The sequence below is a fragment of the Odontesthes bonariensis genome, chromosome 19 (assembly GCF_027942865.1).
Source record: "Odontesthes bonariensis isolate fOdoBon6 chromosome 19, fOdoBon6.hap1, whole genome shotgun sequence".
Lineage (NCBI taxonomy): Eukaryota > Metazoa > Chordata > Actinopteri > Atheriniformes > Atherinopsidae > Odontesthes > Odontesthes bonariensis.
This window is the reverse complement of record NC_134524.1, coordinates 5,399,831-5,426,157: the sequence shown is the minus strand read 5'-3', so window position 1 is coordinate 5,426,157 and position 26,327 is coordinate 5,399,831. Positions and strand designations below refer to the sequence as shown.

The following is a 26,327-nucleotide window of genomic DNA, read 5'->3' as shown; positions in this document are numbered from 1 at the left end:
TATAGCACATTTCATGTTTAAAACAGTTCAAAGTGCTTCAGATAAAATAAAAACATTGCAGCAGGGAGTGTAAGAAGCATTAAAAATACATAAAAGAAGAGAAAAAAATTAAATAATTTAAAAGAATTTAAAAACCAGCAACAGTCCAGATAAATTAAAAGATATCATGCAGATTTCATGCATAGACACATGAGAACAGAAATGTTTTTAACCTGGATTTAAAAATGTCTCCATTTGGTGAAAGTTTAATCTCCACTGGCAGTTTGTTCCACTTGTTTGCAGCATAACAGCTAAATGCTGCTTCTCCATGTTTAGTCTGGACTCTGGACTGGACCAGCTGACCTGAGTCCTTGGATCTAAGAGCTCTGCTGGCTTTATATTCTCTGAACACATCACAGATTGTAAACCATCAGCAGGCTTTTAAAATCTATTCTGTGACTGACTGGAAGCCAGAGTAAAGATTTTAAAGCTGCTGTGATGTGTTCAGCAGCAGCGTTCTGGATGAGCTGCAGATGTTTGATGTCACACAACTGTAGGAAGAGTCAAAATTAGCCAAATTATCTACTTTTATTTAAGAAAAGTCTTTAAATAATTTGTATTTTGTCCATGTGAAAGCAGAGCTTGTTTGTCAGCTGGCAGTACTTACAAACAAAGTATATAACATAATATTAGGCGTGACATTCTGTTATTGGTCCCAATTACAATAATTAACTCCCATGAGCTCTTTCTCATTCGCACTAGTTGACAAAGGTGTCAAATAAACCAGGGAACGCACGATGGGAACACAGCCGCAGGCCTTCAGGATGCTGTTGTTGCTCCTTGTTTAAAGCTGTGAAGCCTTGCTTTAGTTCACTTATTGTCTTTCTACTGCAAACTACAACCAAAAACAGCCCAGCAGAGCACTGAATCTGCTGTGTTCAGCGTTATTAGAACAGTGATCTGTGTCACAGATTGCATCGCACACGTAAAGTGATGGTAAAAACAATGTGATCAACGATAAAAATATCATTTTTCCCCCCAAAATAGTTTAATAGAACAGCATAATCAGGAGGTTTTAAGGCTTAAAAAAACTCTAATTAACTATAATAATTCAATCAAAATAATGCTGTATTGGTGTAATTCCCGTCTCCAGATGTTTCGATATGAATGAAAAAAAACTATTTTTATTACACTGTACAGCCTTATATTAACCGTAGTGTCTGAGCCTGAACACTGAATAAGATTTTACACTGGAAAAAATTTCCCTCCAAAAATAAGTAAAAAAACAACAAATATAAGACGTTTCTGCTTGAAATAAGCAAAAAAAAATCTGCCAATGGAACTAGTGAAAATCGGCTTGTCCAGATTTCTTGAAATAAGATGTGATATTTAGTACTTTTGAGTTCAAAGTGATCTTGAAATTAGCTTAAAAACCTCTTCAAAAATGTAAAAAAAAAAAAAAAAAGCTTGTTTCATGTGAAATATGACTCAAAACAATTTGTTTTCGAGACTTTTTCATTTAACAAGATATTCAATATGTATTGTATTAAAACAAGTCCCTATATCTGGCTGAAATGGTACTTATTAGGCTATTGTCTCTTATAAGTGTAATGAGATACTCAAATATACTTAGTAAGATTTAGATTTTTTCCAGTGTAGTCTTTCAGTGACATGATTTAGTGATAACTTGAACAGAAATATGACAACACTTGGGGAATTGTTTTAGTTCCTAACCTGCTTTTTAATGTTTAACGTCAACAAACACAGCATGTGCTTTGTTATCAGAGGGTTGAGTTCAGCAGCCTTAAGCCGGTTTTCATGCTGTGACATGTATTAAAATCAGAAATAAATAAAGTATTCCACATGTCGCCGGAGGCGGCCAAACGCTTGCTGTGTGACGTCGCCCGTTCCCCAGAGGTTCATCTCGACCAATCAGACTCTTTCTGCCTCCAGCAGGAGCTCCGTCTCAGGGATCATCTTCAAGCTGTTTTGATTTTCATCGTCTGACGGCTTTGTGTTGCAAAGACAGGAGGTCAAAGGTCGTCGATGTGCCGAGTTCACCTGAAACCGGAGGCGGCGCCTCGGAGACGCTCGGGCCTCGCTTCCTCCGTCACATGCGATGCCCTCAAGGGCGATCAATTATTGAGCGAGCCAACCAGAGCGCAGCCCGTGTGTGTGTGCTGGCATCACGCCTGCTTTCTCTTCACACGTGTCAGGTTGCCACGACAACACTGTCCCCTCGAACCGAGAGAGAGAGAGAGAGAGAGGCGAGTTTGGTCAGACAGATAAACGGAAAAAAACGGACAGAATCGCATCCATTTCCACCTCATTACTGCTTTCTCTGCCGATTAAGAATAATATATGTAAATCGGATAATTGACCAAATTATTTTCCCTCTGTTCATCCCTCCTCTCCAGCTCTGGCTCCCTTTTTTCCTTCACGCCTCAGTTTTGGAAATTAAACCGGTTAAATGTTCACGGTCAACACAAACAAAGCCCAGGAACACAGCACAGAGGAGCAGGAAGATCACATGTGATCACACCAAAAGCAGCCTTATTATCAGCAGAAATCTGATGATGAAAGACGGCTGCAAACCAAAGCCGTGGCAGTGAGCCTGCATGTGGAGTAAAAAGCTCCAACGAGCCCGATCTCCCACCTAACGCGTCACTCACGTCTAGTTCTTAGCAGGTTTTAAACTGAGGTAAATACAGCCTTAGATGAACAGCAATATATGACATGTAACCACGTTTTATTGCTTAAAATGCAGAAACAGCACAGAAAAACCAAGGCTGTGTTCGAAACCGCCTACTACTCCTACTACTCATACTAACTTTTTGAGTTAGAATGCAAGTTTGAGTAAGCGAGAAGTTCCCGGATGCATACTAGATTCTCTGAAATGTTGGGTATGCATCATGAGGTTACTACTCATACTCAAACTACCCAAGATGCAACGTAACGTGACGTCGCCGATCGTCACTTCCTGTCAAAACGGAAGTTTCAAGCTAGCTACAACGAGGGTAGCTTCACTTCCTGTTTTCAAAACAAAAGCACCAATTGTATTGTAATGGCTTTCCCTATGATAAAAGGCAACGGGTATTTTATTTTGTGAAAATAACCGGAAGTGCGTTGCTCACTGCGGCTAGCTTTAGTAGCGCCGAATTCGTGGGAACAAAATTGTAAATAGCCGGTATTTTGTCAGGTTTTCAACACGTTGGGGATCTAAACGACTACTTTCTCACCTGAAAATGTTTCAAATGTTGCTAAAGTTTACAGAGTTTAGAGCTTAAGGGAAATCAGCTTCAGGCCGGCTGATTTCGGCTCGGGCAGGAGTGAAATGCATTGTGGGTAAACGCTCTGCATACTGTCTGATCGATGAGTATGTAGAATGGAAGTATGCGGTTTTGAACCCAGCCATACTCATCGATCAGACAGTATGCAGAGCATTTACCCACAATGCATTTCGCTCCTGCCCGAGCCGAAATCAACCGGCCTGAAGCTGAAAACCTGACAAAATACCTATTTATTTAATTTATTTCTTCTTTGTGTAAACCCTGTTTCCATCATGGGAGAAGAAGTGGAGGTGGTTGAGGAATATAAATACCTTGGTGTTCATGTGGACAACAGACTGGACTGGAGACACAACAGTGATGCCATCTACAAGAAAGGACAGAGCAGACTGTACTTCTTGAGGAAGCTAAGGTCCTTCAAGGTTTGCAACAAGATGTTGCAGATCTTCTACAAGTCTATTGTTGAGAGCGTCATTTCCTCTTGCGTCATCTGTTGGGGCAGCAGCATCAGAACCAGCGACCTAAAAAGACTCAACAACCTGATAAGGAAGGCTGGTTCTGTTCTGGGGACGCCTGTGGAACCTCTGGAGACAATAATGCAAAGAAGGATTTTGCATAAAATCAAGAGAATTATGGACAACCCTGAACATCCTCTCCATCAGACTGTTATCAGAAAACAGAGTCTCTTCAGTCAAAGGCTTCCTCAGTTTGGATGCAAAACGGACCGCTACAGGAAATCTTTCCTGCCCAGAGCCATCAGCATCTATAATAACTCCTTGATTTAATTGAGTTACATCAACATTTAATTTCCCTCTGGGATAAATAAAGTATTTTTGAATTGAATTGAATTTGCAGTGTTTTCTTCCAGGACAAATGTTCCACATCCAACAGCTGACATTGGCTGTTACTTTATCAAAGTAAACGACATCCACCTGTACGGCGTACGCAGCCAGTCACTACAACGCCTGCTTATTTAGTCACAAACCGAGTCATATTGGTCTAAATACAGAGGTTAAAATGGAAATAATGACTACTCGCACTCCTTCATGGCTTCATTAGGAATAAATCTGGGATCTAAAACTGCAGAAGAAGAATTATTGAATAAACCACATGAATAAAGCAGCCGAGTGTAAGACAAATCAGGAGATTAGAGGCCTGGTTCTCAGCTGTTTGGTTCAATCATTTCTTCTCCTCTTTTTAGCGACTCGAACATCCTCCTGTGCACTCCTCTTTTTTCTCTTCTTCTTCTTCTTCTTCTTCTTCCTCTTTCCCTTTGGATAGACATTGATCTGATCTCACTCTGGTTTTCTCATTTTTTATTCAGCCTGTTAGATGAAGGTGTCCCATTTCTGGCTCTTGCTGGCGGCCATCTTTGTTGATGGCAGGGCGACTGGACAGTTGGCTTCACGCTGCCCCCGCCATCCTGCTCAGCTCTGGCTTTTATTACCCGCCCGGTCTGGGAGACGCACATGTATGGAACACTTTTTCATGCTGGGATTCAAGATTCAGATTCAAGTCTCAGCAGGAAACAAGTTCGTGTCAACTTTTAATGTTTAATGTTCCCACTGCTCCCGTCTGATTGGCTGATCAACCTTAAACATGTCTGGGCTTGAAGTCGGCTCACTTACTGCAGATTTCTGCAGCTCCTGGTTGTTACTGGTTGTTACTGGTTGTTACTGGTTGTTACTGATTGTTACTGGTTGTTACTGGTTGTTACTGGTTGGACTGGTTGTCACTGGTTGGACTGGTTGTTACTGGTTGTTACTGGTTGTTACTGGTTGGACTGGTTGGACTGGTTGGACTGGTTGTTACTGGTTGGACTGGTTGTTACTGGTTGTTACTGGTTGAACTGGTTAAATCTACACCACTGTGAGGTGGAGGTTTCAGCCATCTTGGATAAGCAACTCTCTGTTGACTGTTCTGAGCTCAGTTCGTGTCTGTGTGCGTTACATGTGGTCATGTGATGAGTCAGAAAGCAGAACGCCACTTTCTGTGTGCACGTGTGAAGCGTCTCTCAGGCCCACAGCAGCATTGTTACTGGTTGGACTGGTTGTTTTTGGTTGTTACTGGTTGGACTGGTTGTTACTGGTTGGACTGGTTGTTACTGGTTGTTACTGGTTGTTACTGGTTGTTACTGGTTGTTACTGGTTGTTACTGGTTGGACTGGTTGTTACTGGTTGTTACTGGTTGTTACTGGTTGTTACTGGTTGGACTGGTTGTTACTGGTTGTTACTGGTTGGACTGGTTGTTACTGGTTGGACTGGTTGTTACTGGTTGTTACTGGTTGTTACTGGTTGGACTGGTTGTTACTGGCTGTTACTGGTTGTTACTGGTTGAACTGGTTGAACTGGTTAAATCTACACCACTGTGAGGTGGAGGTTTCAGCCATCTTGGATAAGCAACTCTCTGTTGACTGTTCTGAGCTCAGTTCGTGTCTGTGTGCGTTACATGTGGTCATGTGATGAGTCAGAAAGCAGAACGCCACTTTCTGTGTGCACGTGTGAAGCGTCTCTCAGGCCCACAGCAGCATTGTTACTGGTTGGACTGGTTGTTTTTGGTTGTTACTGGTTGGACTGGTTGTTACTGGTTGGACTGGTTGTTACTGGTTGTTACTGGTTGTTACTGGTTGTTACTGGTTGGACTGGTTGTTACTGGTTGGACTGGTTGTTACTGGTTGGACTGGTTGTTACTGGTTGTTACTGGTTGTTACTGGTTGAACTGGTTAAATCTACACCACTGTGAGGTGGAGGTTTCAGCCATCTTGGATAAGCAACTCTCTGTTGACTGTTCTGAGCTCAGTTCGTGTCTGTGTGCGTTACATGTGGTCATGTGATGAGTCAGAAAGCAGAACGCCACTTTCTGTGTGCACGTGTGAAGCGTCTCTCAGGCCCACAGCAGCATTGTTACTGGTTGGACTGGTTGTTTTTGGTTGTTACTGGTTGTTACTAGTTGGACTGGTTGTTACTGGTTGGACTGGTTGTTACTGGCTGGACTGGTTGTTACTGGTTGTTATTGGCTGGACTGGTTGTTACTGGTTATTACTGGTTGTTACTGGTTGGACTGGTTGTTACTGGTTGGACTGGTTGTTACTGGTTATTACTGGTTGTTACTGGTTGTTACTGGCTGGACTGGTTGTTACTGGTTGTTACTGGCTGGACTGGTTGTTACTGGTTGTTACTGGTTGGACTGGTTGTTACTGGTTGGACTGGTTGTTACTGGTTGTTACTGGTTGGACTGGTTGTTACTGGTTGTTACTGGTTGTTACTGGTTGGACTGGTTGGTACTGGTTGGTACTGGTTGTTACTGGTTGTTACTGGTTGGACTGGTTGGACTGGTTGGACTGGTTGTTACTGGTTGGACTGGTTGTTACTGGTTGTTACTGGTTGTTACTGGTTGGACTGGTTGTTACTGGTTGTTACTGGTTGGTACTGGTTGTTACTGGTTGTTACTGGTTGGACTGGTTGGACTGGTTGGACTGGTTGTTACTGGTTGTTACTGGTTGGACTGGTTGTTACTGGTTGTTACTGGTTGGACTGGTTGTTACTGGTTGTTACTGGTTGGACTGGTTGTTACTGGTTGGACTGGTTGTTACTGGTTGTTACTGGTTGTTACTGGTTGGACTGGTTGTTACTGGCTGTTACTGGTTGTTACTGGTTGAACTGGTTGAACTGGTTAAATCTACACCACTGTGAGGTGGAGGTTTCAGCCATCTTGGATAAGCAACTCTCTGTTGACTGTTCTGAGCTCAGTTCGTGTCTGTGTGCGTTACATGTGGTCATTTGATGAGTCAGAAAGCAGAACGCCACTTTCTGTGTGCACGTGTGAAGCGTCTCTCAGGCCCACAGCAGCATTGTTACTGGTTGGACTGGTTGTTACTGGTTGTTACTGGTTGTTACTGGTTGGTACTGGTTGTTACTGGTTGTTACTGGTTGGACTGGTTGTTACTGGTTGTTACTGGTTGAACTGGTTGAACTGGTTAAATCTACACCACTGTGAGGTGGAGGTTTCAGCCATCTTGGATAAGCAACTCTCTGTTGACTGTTCTGAGCTCAGTTCGTGTCTGTGTGCGTTACATGTGGTCATTTGATGAGTCAGAAAGCAGAACGCCACTTTCTGTGTGCACGTGTGAAGCGTCTCTCAGGCCCACAGCAGCATTGTGTCACTTATGTTTTCACATCAAGTGTAATGATGACACATTATAATAAAAAATGTGCCTCTGAAACATTCCTACGCTGCATTAATCTGATTATTACACTAACAAATGTTAGTTGCAGTTGAATCAGCGGCGGAACGGGAAAATGACATTTCTGCTATTTACGCTAATGGGTTAAATAAAATTTTGGCTAAAATTTTGTAAAATTTGGGTAAAAACCCCTGTGGGGGTTCAAAATGAAATAAAATAACTGAAATTTACCATTAAATTTACCCTTTTTACGCAAAATGAGCTTTTGCGTAGCACTAATTCTTGAGGATGCGCACAAGGGATGCTCCAAACAAAGAGGCAGCCAGGATAAACACGTGTATCCATGATCAAAAAGCAGGTATATTTCTGGCCTAAGAATGAATGAATAGAATCCTTGGACAACAAGCAACACTTTGCAGCCCTTTTTCTAGGTTTCCATGAAGTTTGTGACGCAGTGAATCCTACAATGTTAGAAGTTATTTAGACCTATTAGTGGAGGACTGCCTCAGGGCTCAATGCTGGGACCACTGCCATTCATCACATATATTCATTATTCACTCACCGGCCACTTTATCAGGTACACCTGCTCAGGTGCTCGTTGACACAAACAGCTGATCGCATGGCAGCAGCTCAGTGCATTTAGAAAATAATGACACTAATGTGCACAGACCAAAACACACCCCCTGCCTCAAAGTTAAGATATATTCAACTTTTTGAGGTTGTAACAAGTCTATTGGCAGTTTTAACACAAGATATCTGGTGATGTGATCTTGGCAGGTGGAGTAACCCAGAGCTGCACATATTTATATCTACAGATACGTGAATCAAAGAGGGATCAAAGAACGCTCTGATCAACAGAAACTCCCCGATCAGAGGAGCAGACTCTCACATGTGGGTCCTGCTCAGGTTTACAGCTCTCACACCTGTGTAGAAACTTCATACAATTACTGTTTGTAATGCAGCTCCTGGCATGATATTACACGGTATCATGAGCACAAAACAACAAAACACTACGGAAGAGTATTAGGGCCAGGCATAAGAAAAAACTAATAATATTTTGCCTGTCGAGAATATAGTCGAATTTTCGAGAAAAAAGTCAACTCCTCCGGTCCATCATCTAATTACTTTATTTTTGACATTTCGACTTTATTCTCGACAGGCAAAATATTATTAGTTTTTTCTTATGCCTGGCCCTGAAACTCTTCCATAAAACACAGATCCTGGGACCAGCTGGTGAAAAAAGCTCCGACAGAAACCCTGAAAGGAGGCAGAAGCTCCTGTTGTGGAGAAAAGAAACATTCCAACTTCAGAATGAAACTTATTACAGCGTTTGATTTCTGCCTGCAAATGCCTCAGCATCCACCCTACAGCTCAGCCTCCACCCTGCAGCTCAGCATCCACCCTGCAGCTCAGCCTCCACCCTACAGCTCAGCAGCTCAGCATCCACCCTGCAGCTCAGCCTCCACCCTGCAGCTCAGCATCCACCCTGCAGCTCAGCATCCACCCTACAGCTCAGCATCCACCCTGCAGCTCAGCATCCACCCTGCAGCTCAGCAGCTCAGCATCCATCCTGCAGCTCAGCATCCACCCTGCAGCTCAGCATCCACCCTACAGCTCAGCATCCACCCTACAGCTCAGCAGCTCAGCATCCACCCTGCAGCTCAGCAGCTCAGCATCCACCCTGCAGCTCAGCATCCACCCTGCAGCTCAGCAGCTCAGCATCCACCCTACAGCTCAGCATCCACCCAGCAGCTCAGCAGCTCAGCATCCACCCTGCAGCTCAGCAGCTCAGCATCCACCCTGCAGCTCAGCATCCACCCTACAGCTCAGCAACTCAGCATCCACCCTGCAGCTCAGCATCCACCCTGCAGCTCAGCAGCTCAGCATCCACCCTGCAGCTCAGCATCCACCCTGCAGCTCAGCATCCACCCTGCAGCTCAGCAGCTCAGCATCCACCCTGCAGCTCAGCATCCACCCTACAGCTCAGCAGCTCAGCATCCACCCTGCAGCTCAGCATCCACCCTACAGCTCAGCAGCTCAGCATCCACCCTACAGCTCAGCATCCACCCTGCAGCTCAGCAGCTCAGCATCCACCCTGCAGCTCAGCAGCTCAGCATCCACCCTACAGCTCAGCATCCACCCTGCAGCTCAGCAGCTCAGCATCCACCCTGCAGCTCAGCATCCACCCTGCAGCTCAGCAGCTCAGCATCCACCCTGCAGCTCAGCATCCACCCTGCAGCTCAGCAGCTCAGCATCCACCCTGCAGCTCAGCATCCACCCTGCAGCTCAGCATCCACCCTGCAGCTCAGCAGCTCAGCATCCACCCTGCAGCTCAGCATCCACCCTACAGCTCAGCAGCTCAGCATCCACCCTGCAGCTCAGCATCCACCCTGCAGCTCAGCATCCACCCTGCAGCTCAGCCTCTACCCTGCAGCTCAGCATCCACCCTGCAGCTCAGCATCCACCCTGCAGCTCTGCAGCTCAGCATCCACCCTGCAGCTCAGCCTCCACCCTGCAGCTCAGCATCCACCCTGCAGCTCAGCATCCACCCTGCAGCTCTGCAGCTCAGCATCCACCCTGCAGCTCAGCATCCACCCTACAGCTCAGCAGCTCAGCATCCACCCTACAGCACAGCATCCACCCTGCAGCTCAGCATCCACCCTGCAGCACAGCATCCACCCTACAGCACAGCATCCACCCTGCAGCTCAGCATCCACCCTGCAGCTCAGCATCCACCCTACAGCACAGCATCCACCCTACAGCTCAGCATCCACCCTGCAGCTCAGCATCCACCCTGCAGCTCAGCAGCTCAGCATCCACCCTGCAGCTCAGCAGCTCAGGATCCACCCTGCAGCTCAGCATCCACCCTGTAGCTCAGCAGCTCAGCATCCACCCTGCAGCTCAGCATCCACCCTACAGCTCAGCATCCACCCTGCAGCTCAGCAGCTCAGCATCCACCCTGCAGCTCAGCATCCACCCTACAGCTCAGCATCCACCCTACAGCTCAGCATCCACCCTGCAGCTCAGCATCCACCCTACAGCTCAGCATCCACCCTGCAGCTCAGCATCCACCCTACAGCTCAGCATCCACCCTGCAGCTCAGCATCCACCCTGCAGCTCTGCAGCTCAGCATCCACCCTACAGCTCAGCAGCTCAGCATCCACCCTAAAGCTCAGCATCCACCCTGCAGCTCAGCATCCACCCTGCAGCTCAGCAGCTCAGCATCCACCCTGCAGCTCAGCATCCACCCTGCAGCTCAGCATCCACCCTGCAGCTCAGCATCCACCCTGCAACTCAGCATCCACCTCTTCTCACAGAGGATGGTGCATTAAGGGACAGATTCACACGTGAGTGAGTCTGCTGCTGGTTTCCAGGGTTACCGGCTGCCTGTGATGCCGTGTTCCGCCTTCCTTTCAGATAGCGTCTGCTGCTGATTCACAGATCTATTTTGGGGCTCTGCTCCCTCACACTGTTGACGTCCCGCCTCACATCAAACATGTGATTCATGGTTTTACTCCTGCTCCGGGTCGCCGGATCGCTCTGATCTATTGTTAGAGGGCCACACTGCTCATGATGATGAACGCCCGCGCTTGTTTATTCCAAACACTCACATCAAATGTGGATTAATCCACCTGGGAAACACGGGTGCATCACTTCCTCGTGTGTTTATGAGTCATTTATGAGTCATTTTAAAAGGTTTAAAGAGTAACAAGAAGTATTAAAGTCAAACTTTTCTGGTTTTTTTTATTTTTTTCCTTGAATTTGTTCACAATAAAACAACAGAATGCTCCTTTAAATTTCAGTTCTTTATCCTCGTGGGGTTTTAATTCTTATTGGCCACCTGTAGACCTTCCCCTGCACACGAGCTGGTGTTTAAACGAGGAAAAAAACCTACATTTAGAAGGTGTGCACCTCATGCATCCTCCTGGCCCGGCTTTCACATTTTATCAGAGCAAATAAAGACGAATAAAACAAGAGTTTCTCCATGATGTGATGGTAACAATGTTTCTTACAAGATTTTAAAACACATAATTTCAGACTTTTCCAAAAAAAAAAAATATTTGCAGACTGATTTATCGCCACCAGGTGACAGTTGGCTCACGTGCCGCTTTAGGCCTCCAAAGGCTGCTGAAGTGTGGCAGGAAACAGCCCAGATGTCAGGTTCATGGTGTCTTTATTCAGAATTATATTCATCTTTAATATTTTTTATTTTTTATTTTGCCCTTATTTCTTCTGTTTTACAGTTGCTGCACTTTGGCCAACTCCAGCCAGTTTCAGATAAAGATTTATAGCTCACATTTTAAATGGCCAATCGCCTGTTTTTGTTGACTCAGATCACCAAATGAAGCAGATTTCCTCCTCTCTGCTTCACTGATGAGTGTGTTGGGTTCACTTTGAGTAAAATTCCTCTTTTTTTTTTTACCCATTGTTGTCATTGTCGTGTCTTGTTGTGGTGAAAACAACGTTTTTAATGAGGAAATGATCAGTTAGCGAAACGTCTACACCCGCTAACAGCTAAAGTACGGGCAGAAAAATGGTTAAAAACCAACCGTGTGGCTCTTTTTTAACACAGAAAAGAATGTTGCATAATAAACATAAACCGTACAATGTCAAATAAACTAAATTCATAACCAATTTAAAAAGTCAAGCATTGAATAGTTGAGTGGCACTGTTCATCTTTCTGGTCTGGACTGTGCTCCATTAACAATGAATCGAGTTGCCTCATCAGGGGCAGGACACGCTTCATGCTGGCCTGTCTGGACCTTCAGGACACCAGAGATGGGACCAAGTCACACATGTGCAAGTCTCAAGTCTTAGCTTTCAAGTCTCAAGTAAGTCCCAAATAATTTTTTCTTGGGCAAGTCAAAGTCAAGTCAGCTTATTATTGCAATTTTACCTGCAGAATCTGATCTTAATAAAGTGAAAAGACAAGATATAAGTAACTGTCAGTAAACATCATTGGCCAATGTGTCCAACCTGTCCACCCCGTATCATATCAAGCTAACGTTAGCTAACTACTGACTAGGCTAACAGGATAATATTAGCTAATTTGACAAGCAGTTACTGGTCAGAATGGATCTTCAAATGACGAACATAGTTTGAAGTTTGTTGATGCCGCATGTCTTGCACTGTGCTGTTCGTCTTTTGCCATCAAAATGGTAATTACGAAAGCCGAAGACGAAGGCTGTGTTCGAAACCGCCTACTTCACCTACTACTCCTACTAACTTTAACTTTTTTTAAGCATACTAGATCCTCCGAAATGTTGAGCATGCATCATGAGGTTACTACTCGTACTCAAACTACCCAAGATGCAATGTAACCTGACGTCGCCGATCGTCATTTCCTGTCAAAACGGCAGTTTCAAGCTAGCTACAACGAGGGTAGGTTCACTTCCTGTTTTCAAAACAAAAGCACCAATTGTATCGTAATGGCTTTCCCTATGATAAAAGGCAACGGGTATTTTATTTTGTGAAAATAACCGGAAGTGCGTTGCTCACTGCGGCTAGCTTTAGTAGCGCCGAATTCGTGGGAACAGAATGGTAAATAGCCGGTATTTTGTCAGGTTTTCAACACGTTGGGGATCTAAACGACTACATTCTCGCCTGAAAATGTTTCAAATGTTGCTAAAGTTTACAGAGTTTAGAGCTTAAGGGAAATCAGCTTCAGGCCGGCTGATTTCGGCTCGGGCAGGAGCGAAATGCATTTTGGGTAAACGCTCTGCATACTGTCTGATCGATGAGTATGGAAGTATGTTGTATGCGGTTTCGAACACAGCCAACGACTCTCGGTCCCGCTGACATGTTGATGCATATCTGATATGAGTTTATTCTCTCCAATAAACAGTAAGGTATGTAGAGAGGGCATGGCTGATTGACAGGGTAGGGATCCAATCATGACGCCATTCTCAGCCTGCGCTCCTACCGGGTAATCGGTGTTATTTTTTAAATTAATTTATTCATTTTATATTCAAACTGAAAACATGAACTGAATAACTCTCATGTCATTCAAGTCATCGTGTCTCAAGTCAAGTGCCGAGTCTTTAACTTCCAAGTCCGAGTCGAGTCTCAAGTCTTTTATTTTTTTGTCAAGTCAAGTCACAAGTCATCAAAACAGCGACTCGAGTCGACTCGAGTCCAAGTCACAGCGACTCGAATGTAAGAAACGTGCGGAACTTTGTCCTGACGACAGCGGGGACAGAAGACTTTCCCCTCGCTGCTCGTATCCATTGGACTAATTTGACACTTTTAATGACATCAGGCGAGTCCTCGGGCTCAGATTATTGCCGGAACGTGTGGAATAAGTAACATTCGCATCGATTTGTTTGTTTCTAAGCAGGGAGATTGCTTCTCTGAAGGTTGAAAATGTCTCGGCAACAGATGGAAGAGCAGGTTGGTTCAGACAATCTCATTTCTCAGGCATCATTAGCGGCGTATATTTAGATTCTTCAGCCAAACCGATGACATTCCCCCCCACTCTCAGGTGCATTTTACAAGGTGAAATACACAAAACAAATCAGGTAACAAATAGAAGTGACCTCCTGTTACAGTCTGAACACCATTTCATACCTACTGCTGTAAACTAAACGACTTTTTAAGCTCAGTTATTGGTTATTTAGTGAATATTTTCAGGAGACGGATCTTTATTAATAGTAGCTTTTAATGTTTAAAGGTCTGAAAGCATTCATTCCCATGTTTTCTAACTGATGTTGAGTGTTAAAATGCTGAATTATCACCCAGAGGGACAGAAAATACGAGGTAATCACATGTTTTAGTCATTTCTGTCAAAGTTCAGGGTTTCCTTTCATGGGGAAACTCTCCCAGCAGCGTGCACCCATGGGAGCGGGAGCGTGCACGTGATCCAGTTGGTTTTTCCTGCCAGCTTCAGCACCATTGTTTCAATAACTGCATTAAATCTCATTTTATCTTTGGAGACCCTCCCCAACACGTTAAGCCAAAGGCCGACAGCGAGGCTCTTTGATTAAAAGTTAGCAGAAACAGGAAGGACTTCAAAATGGCTGCTGTGTGGGGCAGCGTGCAGGGATCAATGAAACTGATCATTATCACGTACACAGGGAGATACAGAGCCAGATACATCCATGAAAACATCGTGACCAAGCTCAGGACATTCAGAAACAAAGATCAACAGGCAGAAACGGGCCGACGGGTCAGAGGAACCCTCGTTAACACCCGCTGTAAGGAAGGCTCGAGGCGCAAAGCACAGAGATGGTCCACAGGTTGAAAAAGGGGGATGATGGAAGGATGGAGAGAAGAGTGAGAGAGAAGAGAAGAAAAACTGAGAGACGAAACGAGTAAAAAGATGGCAGAAAGTAGAATAAAAGAGGAGATATGTGTTAAAGGTGAAGGATGGACAGAGCAGGATAAAGATAGGATGGAGGGATGTAACGATTAAAGAAAGAACGGATGGAGGGATGAAGAAAGCGAAAAATAACAGAAGTAACGATGAACTTGATTAAAAATTGGAAACAGACGGGTGGAGAATGAAGGGATGTTCAGGGGAGAGAGAAGAGGATGGAGGGATGGAAGGATGTTGGACCGCTGGATGATGGAGGGATGAGAAATAGAGGAAAACAAAAATGAAAGATGGGTGGAGGCAAAGAAAGAAAAAGGAGAAAAGAAAGAAAGACTAGAGGAAACACTGATGGATTGATGGAGGGGAAAAGAATGGATGGATGAACAGACGTGAAGAAGAAAAGATGGAGAGATAGTAGCACCAAAAAAGAAGGAATGATGGACAGATAAAAGAATAGAAGAAGATGAAGGAGAGGAGGAGGGATGTGGAGACGCATCAAAGAAAATGAAGGGATGACCAGCAACAGGTGGAAGAAAAGAAGGAGAAAGGAAAGATAGAAAGATGGAGGGAAGAAATGTTGGTGATGAAGATGGAAAGATGGGAAATAAAAATCCAACTGATGGATGAGAGGCTGGAGGGAGGGAAGGAAGAGATGTTCAGATATGTGGAGGGAAGATGGAGGGATGGTGGAGGAATGTGGAGGCGGGTGGAGGGAATTCCCTGTTGCGCGTGGCAACAGCCAATCAGCTTCCAGCTCATCCAGTGTTACATAATATTCCCTCCGAAGAATGCGGGGCAGCGGGGGTATACCCCTGAAATATCAGTATTTACCCAGAAATATCTGAGTATTTACCCAGAAATATCTGAGTATTTCTCCAGAAATATGAGTATTTCTCCAGAAATATCTGAGTATTTCTGGAGAAATATGAGTATTTAACCAAAAATATCTGAGTATTTCACCAGAAATCTAAGTATTTCACCAGAAAAATCGGAGTATTTCTCCAGAAATATGAATATTTCACCAGAAATATGAGTATCTAACCAGAAATCTGAGTATTTCACCAGAAATCTCCCTTAAATGTAGAGAAATAAGAACATCCACACACACGGAAACAGATGCGTAAGCTAAGATATCCTCACGTGCAAACCCGCAGCTTTAAATGGGCAGAAAATTATTTAAAAATAAATAAATAAAATAAAATAAAAAACAAAGAATTAAACTCCCACATGTCGGATGAAAACATTTAAAAAAGGCTAAAATAATGAGTTTCAGGACGCTTTCCTACCTGGGTGGCTTTATGGAACTGCTTTTTAAACCCCGCGACGGACATCTCTTCGGGTTGCGGAGGCAACAACAAACAGCCAGAAATAAAGATGCGTGAAGAGAAGAATTTCACTCAAACCGATGAGAGCCGAGCTCGAGCCCAGAAATGTGGCTGTAAATCCTCCGGCTCGCGGTCACCGCGCGTCGATAGAGTCCGTTTGTTTTGGTGAAACTGCTAGAAACGGGAGGCGATGATTGCCAGAGCAAAAACCAGCTGGATCTATTTTCAGTCCGACTCTGAGGAAGAGGCGGAGGGCCGAAGATCGTCTAATGACCGGCTGGATCACTGCGGCAGGGATTTGTGTGAGCATATTTAAGTAAAAGTACATGGAAAAAAATGTCTCAAAGCTACAATTTAAAACAGCTAAACGTTAATGAGTTATATTACTAATAATGCTGAGAAAATGGCCCCTAACTGACACATAATAAATAATAAATAAATAACTTCCCTTAGCTTTTTTCCTTGATTGGTTGATAGTAGAGCAGGGCAACGATTAAAATATTTAATCTAATTAATCACATGATTTCCCTGATTAATCACGATTAATCGCATTTGTACGCAAAATCCAAAAATGTATCCAAAAGTAGTGTATAGCTTTTAGCTTTTAGCTTTATTTTAAATGTGCTGCCATATGAATGAAAGTGCCATAACATTTGTTGTGCAAACACACTTTTAACATCAGCATCTTTCTGTAGTTTTTATGTAGAAGCCTCGCTCCACTGTCTGTTTCCTTGAATGACTTGCTGCTATCAGTTGTGTGTTTTGCCTTTAAGTGATATTTTAGACTGGAACTACTACGCTGAGAAGACAATTCAACTTGGCAGTGTTTACAGATGACTTTGGTTCTGTCGACTCCGCCGTCTGGAAGAACTTTAAAATGAAAATGGCCGAGTAAAAGTTCCGTACCCTTCTCCATGTTTGGTGGATCCGCCGATTACTTTCTTCTCCGGTTCCACAGCAGACAGCAGCAGACTTTTACAAAATAAAAGCCTGTGAGCAACAGACTTTTACAAAATAAAAGCCTATAAAACGGGTGGTTTGTGGCGTAGTGGGTTGAGCAGGCGCTATTTTATACATATAATATTATATAAACATTTTTATACATATATTTTATCGCGTTAATGCGCGATAAAATATTTATCGGCGTTAAATAATTAACGAGTTAATGCGATAATAACGAGTTAACTCGCCAGGCTCGAGTTGATAGTGAAACATTTGACATATTTGAACCACCCAAAAAGCAACTTGAATGAAACTCTCTGAAACGTTTCTGCAGTAAATCTCTGTTTGAAGCTGCCGACATCTTGAAAACACTTGAAACATTCCTGGTAAAGTTCTCAGAAAAGGTTCATGAGGACTTTAAGTGTTAAATGATTCCCCCAGAACTTAGTTCAGACCCCAGTTCCTCAGGTGGGAATACTCATGAGGTTCCTGTTCTCAGGAACTCACCGCTTCACCTCTCATCTGAAAGTCTTCTTCGGCTCGAACTGGCTTTAATTCTACTGATAATGTCAGAAACTGAAGAAACCAATCGGATAAGAGGTTGAAATGTCATCGAGAAACAAGAAGGAGTCCAGTTACCTTCTATTCAAACAAAAGGACCCCAAATACAGTTTAGTTCCCAGAAATAGAGGCGGAGTGAGGACTCCTGAGCTCTTCTGCTTTAAATCCTGATTGTTTTAAGACATAAAAGTTCAAAAGTGTTAAAAGTGTTTTTTTCTTCTTCTTCTGTGGTTCCAGGTAAAACTTCAGGAAAACGTTGGAAGCCTTCATCTTCCCGAACACAAACGATCTTTGGCAGGAAGGGGAGCCTCACGCTTCCTGTGACGTGATCGCGCCGCTTTCCCACCATCCACGAGCCACCCCGCGCCACCCCAAAGCACGAGCGAGCGAGACGTCGCGTGCTCTCAGGTGCTCGTGCTGCTCTTTCAGAAAATATGAACGTGACTGATGTGCAGCTGGAGGCTCACGCGGTCAAACGCGACCGCACGAGAAGAAACAGCGTCTGCTCAAAGGGGCTTCAGCGTTTCAGCACCACGGACAGCTCATCAGGGGGTCCGGTGGCGGCTTCAGCGTTTCAGCACCACGGACAGCTCATCAGGGGGTCCGGTGGTGGCTTCAGCGTTTCAGCACCACGGACAGCTCATCAGGGGGTCAGGGATTGTGCAATCTGGGTCTACTTTTTTGTAAGATTTACTTTTATATGTGGGTTAGACGTTGTAATTAATTAAAAATAAAGTAAAATGATGTTAAACAAGGATGTAAAAATGTAGCTTAATATGTTTATATCTTATAGAGAGTGTTGTTGTACTTATTTATTCACTCTGAATGAGAGTATCTGTCTCTGTGCCTTCTACCATAGAAAGAAAACAGCTGTAATTTTACATTGCCTTCGTTCAGAATACAAACAAAATATATTTGAATGTTTTTTTTATTTTTGAGAAAGATGAAAGAAGTGTCGCTAAAAAAGATCATTATGGGTGTTTGCTGCCACCTTGTGGTCTGTTTGAACTTCTAGATCAATGGTTCTCAACCAGTGGGGCCCGCCCCCCTGGGGGGGCGCGAGTAGACTACAGGATGAGGAAAAAAAATAAAATAATCGAAAAAAAGTAAAAATAAAAATCGGGAAAAAAAAAATCGGAAAAAAAAAAAATCCCGAAAATTCCCTCCTCGAAAATGCAAGAAGTTGGACTATTGTTTGACTTTCATTTCAAATTCTTCTTCTTCTGTTTATTGGCGGGTTACAGCATTTAGTGTGTATACCGCCACCTACTGTACAGGAGTGTGTAAAGGAACTGGCCAGACTATATCACTTTTTCATAATGAAGTGTAGATAAATAATAACTAAAATAAGAAAATAAATAACTAAAGCAAATAAACAGAATCAGATCAAATAAACAAACAAACCAAAACGTATATTAAATTATTTTAATTAAATCTGTTATCTTTAGGTAAGGGATAAGAGCCTTAATTCTATTTCTCTGCATTCCTTGTTCCTCCAGTATGTTATGGATTCCTAATTCTTCTTCATTTTCAAACCATTCCTTTCTGCAATCATTATACTTTGTACAATGAAATAAAACATGATCTACATCTTCTTTAACCTTACAGTCAACACAATGGCCATCACTTTTCCCTATTATTTGTATTGTTGCATTAATTCATTTCAAATTTACCAGGGGGTAGTATTTTGAGCCTGCGACGTAACGTGTCGTGGGGGGGGGAGCCTGAAGGGGGAGGGGTGGTGTCGGGAGTAGGGGGGGCCCCAACTGCAATGAACCATCTTAGGGGGGGCCCCGCTTGCAAAAGGTTGAGAACCCCTGTTCTAGATTATTCATTTCTGGTGGCATGAAGCAGTTTAATCCTATAATTTATATTATTTGTTCCATAATGAGTCATTAGATTATATCTTATATAAATTTTTTAAGCTTTAAATTGAATCTTATTTACTTTTTCTTGATGTTGTTTAACATGTAATTCTAAGTATTGTCTGTTTTTTTCATCCTTTTGTACTTTTAGACGTGATAACGTTAATTTTTTGGGTGATTAGGATTTTTTAAAAACTGAATTTAATATATTGTTTTGACTCTTTTGGTAACTGAAAGCAGTTTCAACGTAACTGTACAAAAAAGTTGAAACTATGAAGCTGTTTTTCACACATGCAGCGAAAGAAATGGGAACAAATCTTAATTCCAGTCTAAAACCCACAAAGAGCTTCGAGATTATTCATTTCTGGTGGCATAAAACAGTTTAATCATTTCATTTATATTAATTGTTCCATAATTAGTCATTAGATTATATCTTATATTCCTTTTTAAAGCTTTAAATTGAATCTTATTTACTTTTCTTTGATGTTGAATAAAATATAATTCTTATTATTGTCTGTTTTTTTCCTACTTTTCTACTTTTAGACGTGATAACGTTCATTTTTTTGAGATTAGGATTTTTTTTTAACTGAATTTCTAATATTAATTTGACTCTTTTGGTAACTGAAAGCAGTTTTAATGTAAACGTACAAAAAAAGTTGAAACTATGAAGCTGTTTTTCAGAGATGCAGCTAAAGAAATGGGAACAAATGATGTGTCTCTGTGACAGGCTGCTGGGAACAAAGAGCCTAAAGATCCAGTTTAAAATGGCTTCTTTGCTAAGTTGTCTGTTCTGTGTGGACACAACACTGGTTCATCCCTTGAGTTAGGAGCCTTTTTCCTGCCTGAATGGTTCATAGCTCAGAGTTAAAGGGCTTAACAACTGGTCAGCTACAAGAAGTGGGCTGAAAATTCGTGAAAAAGCTGAAAATGTACAAAGAAAAACTGACGGTTTAGAAGATTACAAGAAAGTCCGGCTGCTCGGAAGCAAATGATAAAGAATTTAGGGCTGAATGAAGACTTTTCAGTGAAATTAAATAAAGCGCAGCCTCTCTTCTACCACCAGAGGGAGCTGCGCACCACACGGTTTGGTTTTTGCAGAATAAAAAACCTTAAAAAGTGGCTTAATTTAAAAAAAACTGGGTGAATCTCGGCTTCAGTTAAAATTTTAAAACTTATGTTTGTGTTGACTGTTGCACATCCTGCCACAACTTTTCAGTCAATGTTTTTAAGTTTTTCTTTCTTAGAGCAATCATAGTTCAACATTTAAAGTTGCTGTTTGCAGCATTAAATGGGCTCAACTGTGGAAACGCAGCGTAACGTTGGTGTAATATTTATATTGGTATAAAATCCAATGAAAGTTTGAACTTGCTCTCTTCTCACCGTATTTATAATAACCCTGAACTCCTGTTTTTATTCCATCCTAGCTTTTCCTCCACATCTTGAAGTAAAGGATCATTTTAAGGGTATTTAATTGGTTGCAATCAGCATCTTCGCCACAAGAAATCAGGAAACCCTTCAGGCTCCTTTAAGATGTGTCAGATATTTAACATGTGTGGATATTAACACGTATATCACAGCTTTTCTGCACAACTTTAGTTGATTTAGAATCATTCAGTTAGTAAAAAAAAAGATCCACAGCTTCAGCAGTAAGTTCAGCTGTTACAGTATCGTCCATTTCAACATTTTAATATTCACTGAGCATCACATTTGTGCTTCTCAGGTCCAAATCCATCCGAAGCTGACCCGAGTTTCCAGCAAAAAGCTTCTCAAATTGACCTCAATGAGCAGAATAATGAGAATAAAAACACCCACTCAGTTTAACTGATGAACGCTCAGAGCATTTATTATAATTTAGTGCATTCTTTACACATTTCCCCCTCACTTAGACTTTAAATGGATAAACAGTGACGTTTAAAGGCTCCTCCTGTTGGTCACAGCTCAGAAATAAACGCTCCACTTCAGCGCAGAATATTCAGATTTGTCAGTTTCACTAAACTGAGGACTTCTAACAGTTAGAAAACATTCAGTCACAGAGAGGTAGTTAAATTCAGCTTTTACTGATAAACCAGAGGAATAAAAGCTGCTTAAAGAGCCGCACACAGCTGCCCACAGGCGGCAGATATTTAGGGTGTGGGTGGGCACACTTTGTTGCTGTAAACGATAAGATAAGGAGGGGGTCTTATTCAATCACTCTGAAACATGTTTGGAGGTTTTTAACGTTTGTACAAAGCTTGGATTAAAAATAAATAAATAAATAAATACATTTTGGTTTTTAACACTAGTATAAAATAAAAAAAATGACTTTGTTTCTTCTCTTCATGGAGTCTAACTCTATAAGTAGTTATTTCTACTGAAAGATTCTGAACTTAAATTAGCTGCCGCCACATAAATAAGATTAAAAAAAAGCGGCGCTCGGCAGGTCGATCCAAAGTGGAACGAAACACGAACAGAGTCTGGACTGAGTGACCGAGCTGTGACGTCAGCCTCTGGGAGAGCATCCAGGCCGCTGGGAGCCGCCGGGAGCCGCCGGGAGCCGCCGGGAGCCGCTCCTTTAAGCTCTCTGGAGGCTAACATCAGAGTCTTTGAACTCATGTCCACTCGGACGGATCCTCCAGCGTCTGCCTGCAGCCACATGGAGAGAGAAGAAAGTTAAACATCAGCTCCTTAACCAGAGAAACCTGCAGAGGAGCGCGTCTATTTCAGTTAAACATTTAGGGGCAAACGGAGCAAATGCAAAGTGAGCAGAGATAAACGTCTGCGTGGAACCAAATGAGAGGCTAATTTAAACCAGGCTTATCAGGACCGACGGGATGTGCTGACGAGCTTTAAACAGGAAGGATGGAACAGATGGAGGCAATAAAACGCTTCAGAAGGCGACTTTTGTGTTGCTTTGATCACAGCTTAAGTCAAAGTCAAGTTTATTGTCAATTTCTTCATATATACAAGACATACAGAGAGATGGGAATTGCGTTCCTAACTGTCCCACGGTGAAGACAGGACAAGACATTTACCAACAACTAACACATGACAGTAAACAGTAAAGTGCAAATGAGGACAGGCTCATCCTCGTCATACTTAAATAAAATGAAATGAAAGTGACGATAAAAGTGCAAATGACAAGACAGCCATAAATAGAGGCCATAAATAAAGTGTGAGTGCGTTTGTGTGGTGGGGGGGGGGGTGCTGGGGGTGGAGAGTTCAGCATTCTAACAGCCTGGGGGTGCGGGAGTGGAGGGGTTAACTTCTAGGGCTGAGCAATTTTATCGATACTGCGATATATATCCATATTTCGTTTCCCAATAAAGTATCGATTTTTCAGCCGCGAGTATTGATTATTATTTTTTTTTTTAAAGCAAACTTTATTGAAAAGTCAGACGTTAACAATGAGTGAAAACACAGAACATTAAGGTGATACAACACAATGCCAGGGGGTCACATGATAGAAAACAGTCATAAATTAGTTCATAATTTTATAAAGTGCACAGCTCTCACGTTTGTTTCTGTTTGTCCTTCGGTTCAAAGGTCGGACCACCGGTCCAATTAGCCACGATTCATGTCCAATCAAACTGTCCCTTTTTTCCCCAGAAAATGATGTAAGTGTATCGAATCGTTGGCTGAATATCGTGTATCGTATGGTGAGATTAGTGCATCGCTGCAGCCCGACTAACTTCAGTGATAAAGTGTCATTAATGTCCCCTGGTTACATCATTAGCTGAACAGCAGCTGGAGTCAAAGTCTGTGTTAGGGTCACACTTACAGGTCATCGAACTCTGAGGCGCTCCTTTGAGCTCCGGCAGATCCGGTGTCTCCAGGTGTCTGCAGCCGACGCAGGTTCTCATCCCGAGCCGGTCCTAAAGGTTAAGCCAGTCCGAGCCGGTCCGAGCCGAGCCGGTCCTAAAGGTTAAGCCAGTCCGAGCCGGTCCGAGCCGAGCCGGTCCTAAAGGTTAAGCCAGTCCGAGCCGGTCCGAGCCGGTCTCCGCTAACACAGCGCAGCCACCGGGCAGAGCGACACGGCTGCGTCACCCTTCTGGAAAAGACGTGAACAAAGAGACAAACATTAAACTCATGCTGAGAGAGCAGCAGCAGCTCGTTGGCTCGGTTTGTTTGGGACGTACGTTTTCTTTCCGGCGCCGGTCAAAGAAAGAAGCCACCGCCAAGGAGCCGAGGACGAGCAGGACGAGCAGGACGAGCAGGACCGAGGCCAACACAGCTGACCTGGACCGAGCTCCTGAAGAGGAAGAATTAAGACAAGATCAGTAACAATCCTGGAAATCCTGAAACGCGACAGAAGGTGCTCGGCTCTCCGGTTCGCTCACCGTTACCGAGCGACTCGTCTCTCGGTTCTGGAGTCGTGAGACGCGGCGGCGTCTCCGTTGTTGGAGTTTTAACATAATCTGGATCTGAAACACCGAGAGATTTCACAGATTTAGGAAAAGGACGACCAACCACAACAGGATCTAACGTGTGTGTGAGTCCGTTGGACCCGTGAGCTCACCGACTACCAGCCGGACCGCGGCGCCGCGGCCCAGCGTGGGCGTGAAGCAGCGGTAGCTGCCGCCGTCCTCCAGCGTCACGTTCCTGATCTGCAGCGACATGTCTCCGTGCTTCAGGCCGTCGGGCAGCAGCGACGTCCTCCCGATGTAGGACAGCATCATGATGTCCCGCACCTCCACCCGCACCCGGTACAGGTACACCACGTCCACCCGGCGCCGCCCGTCCCACCGGCCCGGCGCCACGTCCGGCCTGGACCACTCCACCGTCCAGTCCTGCGCGTCCACCTCAGAGTCCAGCCGGCACGGCAACACCACGTCCTCCCCGGGGGCGGAGACGACCGGCGAGGACGAGCTCGTCAACTGATGGTCGCCTGGCAACGAGGGACAAAAGACTTTCATGCTCTGACTCTGCATGTGGAGAACCAGAGACCTGGGGAACCAGAGACCTGGGGAACCAGAGACCTGGGGAACCAGAGACCTGGGGAACCAGACACCTGGGGAACCAGACACCTGGGGAACCAGAGACCTGGGGAACCAGAGACCTGGGGAACCAGAGACCTGGGGAACCAGAGACCTGGGGAACCAGAGACCTGGGACGGATCTGACATTTGAGCTTCAGATCAGAGTAAAGACTCATTTAAGTTGCTGCCAGCTGGCTCGTCTGCTCTGTTCCAGCATCTTTTAAGCTAAGGTAGCGGGTCTCAGTGTGAAAGGGGCTTAAGAGGTGCTTCAGTGCTGGTTATCAGCTCATGAAGTCATCATGGGGAAGTTCTCAGACTCTGGACTCAGCTGACAATGTGTCACAAATAGATGCCACATCACTAAAGCATGACTCGATCCAACAGATTTATGATGGGGTCTAATGTCGTCTAAACCCTAGAGCCTCTAATCCCGCTTCATAGTTCAGAGCCCAAAATTAGATCCAATAAACACGACCGATGGTGAGAAAACCCACTGACCTCACTTTACCGCCTGGTTAGATGACTCCTAACCAGCTTTTCTAATATTTAGCCTTAAATATACATTACGATTAAATGGAAAGAGCTCATATTGGAATTAAATGATTTCTCACTGACGTTAAATTGGTTAATAAATGGAAGTTATTGTGAAGGAGTCATGTTTATCATGGTGAGTGTCGAGTCTTTGGGGCTTAAATAATATCGTTATGTGCTGTTGAACAGGAGTTTTTAAATCCCAAACTTTAGTCAGCTTGAATTGAGACATTTTTTAACTGCAAATGAACACAATTATGATCATTATTACTCGGTCACACTGTGACTTTACCATCACAGTTTACTTATGGAGCTGTGATCACCACATCTTCATGTTTGATATAGAATCTAGACTCTTATTGTTTATTGTCACTGGGACTCGCGTCAGCAGATGAACTATAATATAATATACAAACAACCATAAAAGCAATGAAACAGTGTATTTAATCAAATTGAAACCTGGACAAACACACGGCTTATACTCGTATTTCTTTTTAAAAACTTCACTTAAACTGATTGAGGGCGTTGAGCTAAAACTATCTTCCACAAGCCCGCTTGAAGTCTTAAAGCGGGCGAAACTTGCTTGAGAATCATCGCGTTTTTAAGCTTTTTACTTCGTTACAATAATTTAGTGATAGTCCGCGGAAAGTTGAACGAAGAAGAAAAAAATCAACTTCCGAGAGACAATTCGGCATTAATAGTTTCACAAAATGTGAACAAAACTTAGGCTAACGACTCACATTAGTAACTTACCAAGACTCTTATTCTTTAAACGTTAAGCGTGTAAATGTAGACCAATAGTTAGTAAAGTAATAGGAATGTTTTTTACCTTGAACGGGGATCCAAAAGAAAGCCAAGCAGAAGGTGAAACCCCAGAATGAACACGTGTAAACGTCCTTCATTAAAGTTGTTGCCATGCGAGCGCCGACGGAGCACAAAACCCGGTAACCACCGACGAAGGCTTCCGTTTTAAGTAGTCGCCTACATGAGTCATGACGTCATTACGTGAGTCATTATCACGTTGCACCTCGATATAATCACGTTGTTATCACGTTGTAACATTCCATGACGATAGATACTGTATGTTTTGGAATACAGTATAAACAAAACTAAGGTAATAAGCGTTTCTGTACAGAAATAATGAATGGAAATGGTAATTCTCATAAAAAATGAAATACTTGATAATATTTTTGACCAGCAAATGTTTAAATTTCGTTTCATCTTACAGACTGAAAGTATCATTATACCCAGAAATTTTAGAAAAATTCTTCAAGCAAACGGGGATTTTTTTTCACAGTCATAAAAACAAACCCCTGAAATCAATCAGAATGTAACTCACATTGTAAATATTACAAGTTAACAGAGAACATTTAGGAAGACTGTAAGCT

The 26,327-nt window shown here is 43.4% G+C and overlaps 2 protein-coding genes across 3 annotated transcripts in view; both read right to left on the bottom strand.

The window, feature by feature from the left end:
- The window catches only part of sh3gl2b (SH3 domain containing GRB2 like 2b, endophilin A1), a 49,699-nt gene extending 33,372 nt beyond the window's left edge, over positions 1 to 16,327 (bottom strand). Inside the window, exon 1 of the mRNA XM_075450703.1 lies at positions 16,048 to 16,327. Coding sequence (XP_075306818.1) covers positions 16,048 to 16,092 — 45 coding nt within the window. The 5' untranslated portion in view covers positions 16,093 to 16,327. The remainder of the gene's footprint in view (positions 1 to 16,047) is intronic.
- A 4,961-nt stretch (positions 16,328 to 21,288) lies between these two features.
- On the bottom strand, positions 21,289 to 25,893 carry LOC142368596 (butyrophilin-like protein 10). 2 transcript variants are annotated; one of them, XR_012767386.1, is made up of 6 exons: positions 25,769 to 25,893; positions 23,950 to 24,318; positions 23,771 to 23,854; positions 23,570 to 23,682; positions 23,212 to 23,481; positions 21,289 to 22,076 (listed from the first exon to the last, which is right to left on the bottom strand). XR_012767386.1 is itself a non-coding variant. In XM_075450804.1 (5 exons), the coding sequence occupies exons 1-5, from the start codon at positions 25,854 to 25,856 to the stop codon at positions 23,434 to 23,436; spliced, it is 702 nt and encodes a 233-aa protein (XP_075306919.1). In that variant the 5' UTR covers positions 25,857 to 25,893; the 3' UTR covers positions 22,121 to 23,433. The 2 variants fall into 2 exon arrangements, 1 of the variants encoding a protein (XP_075306919.1); XM_075450804.1 differs by lacking the exon at positions 21,289 to 22,076 and having other exon boundaries at positions 22,121 to 23,481.
- Positions 25,894 to 26,327: the final 434 nt, after the last annotated feature.

Excerpts from the sequence above, each read along its gene's own strand:
- LOC142368596 (XM_075450804.1), bottom strand. The coding sequence starts at position 25,856 with ATGGCAACAACTTTAATGAAGGACGTTTACACGTGTTCATTCTGGGGT. Across the intron at positions 24,319-25,768 it reads CTTTTGGATCCCCGTTCAAG|GCGACCATCAGTTGACGAGC; the intron begins GTAAAAAACATT and ends CCTCGTTGCCAG. Across the intron at positions 23,855-23,949 it reads CGCGGTCCGGCTGGTAGTCG|ATCCAGATTATGTTAAAACT; the intron begins GTGAGCTCACGG and ends TCGGTGTTTCAG.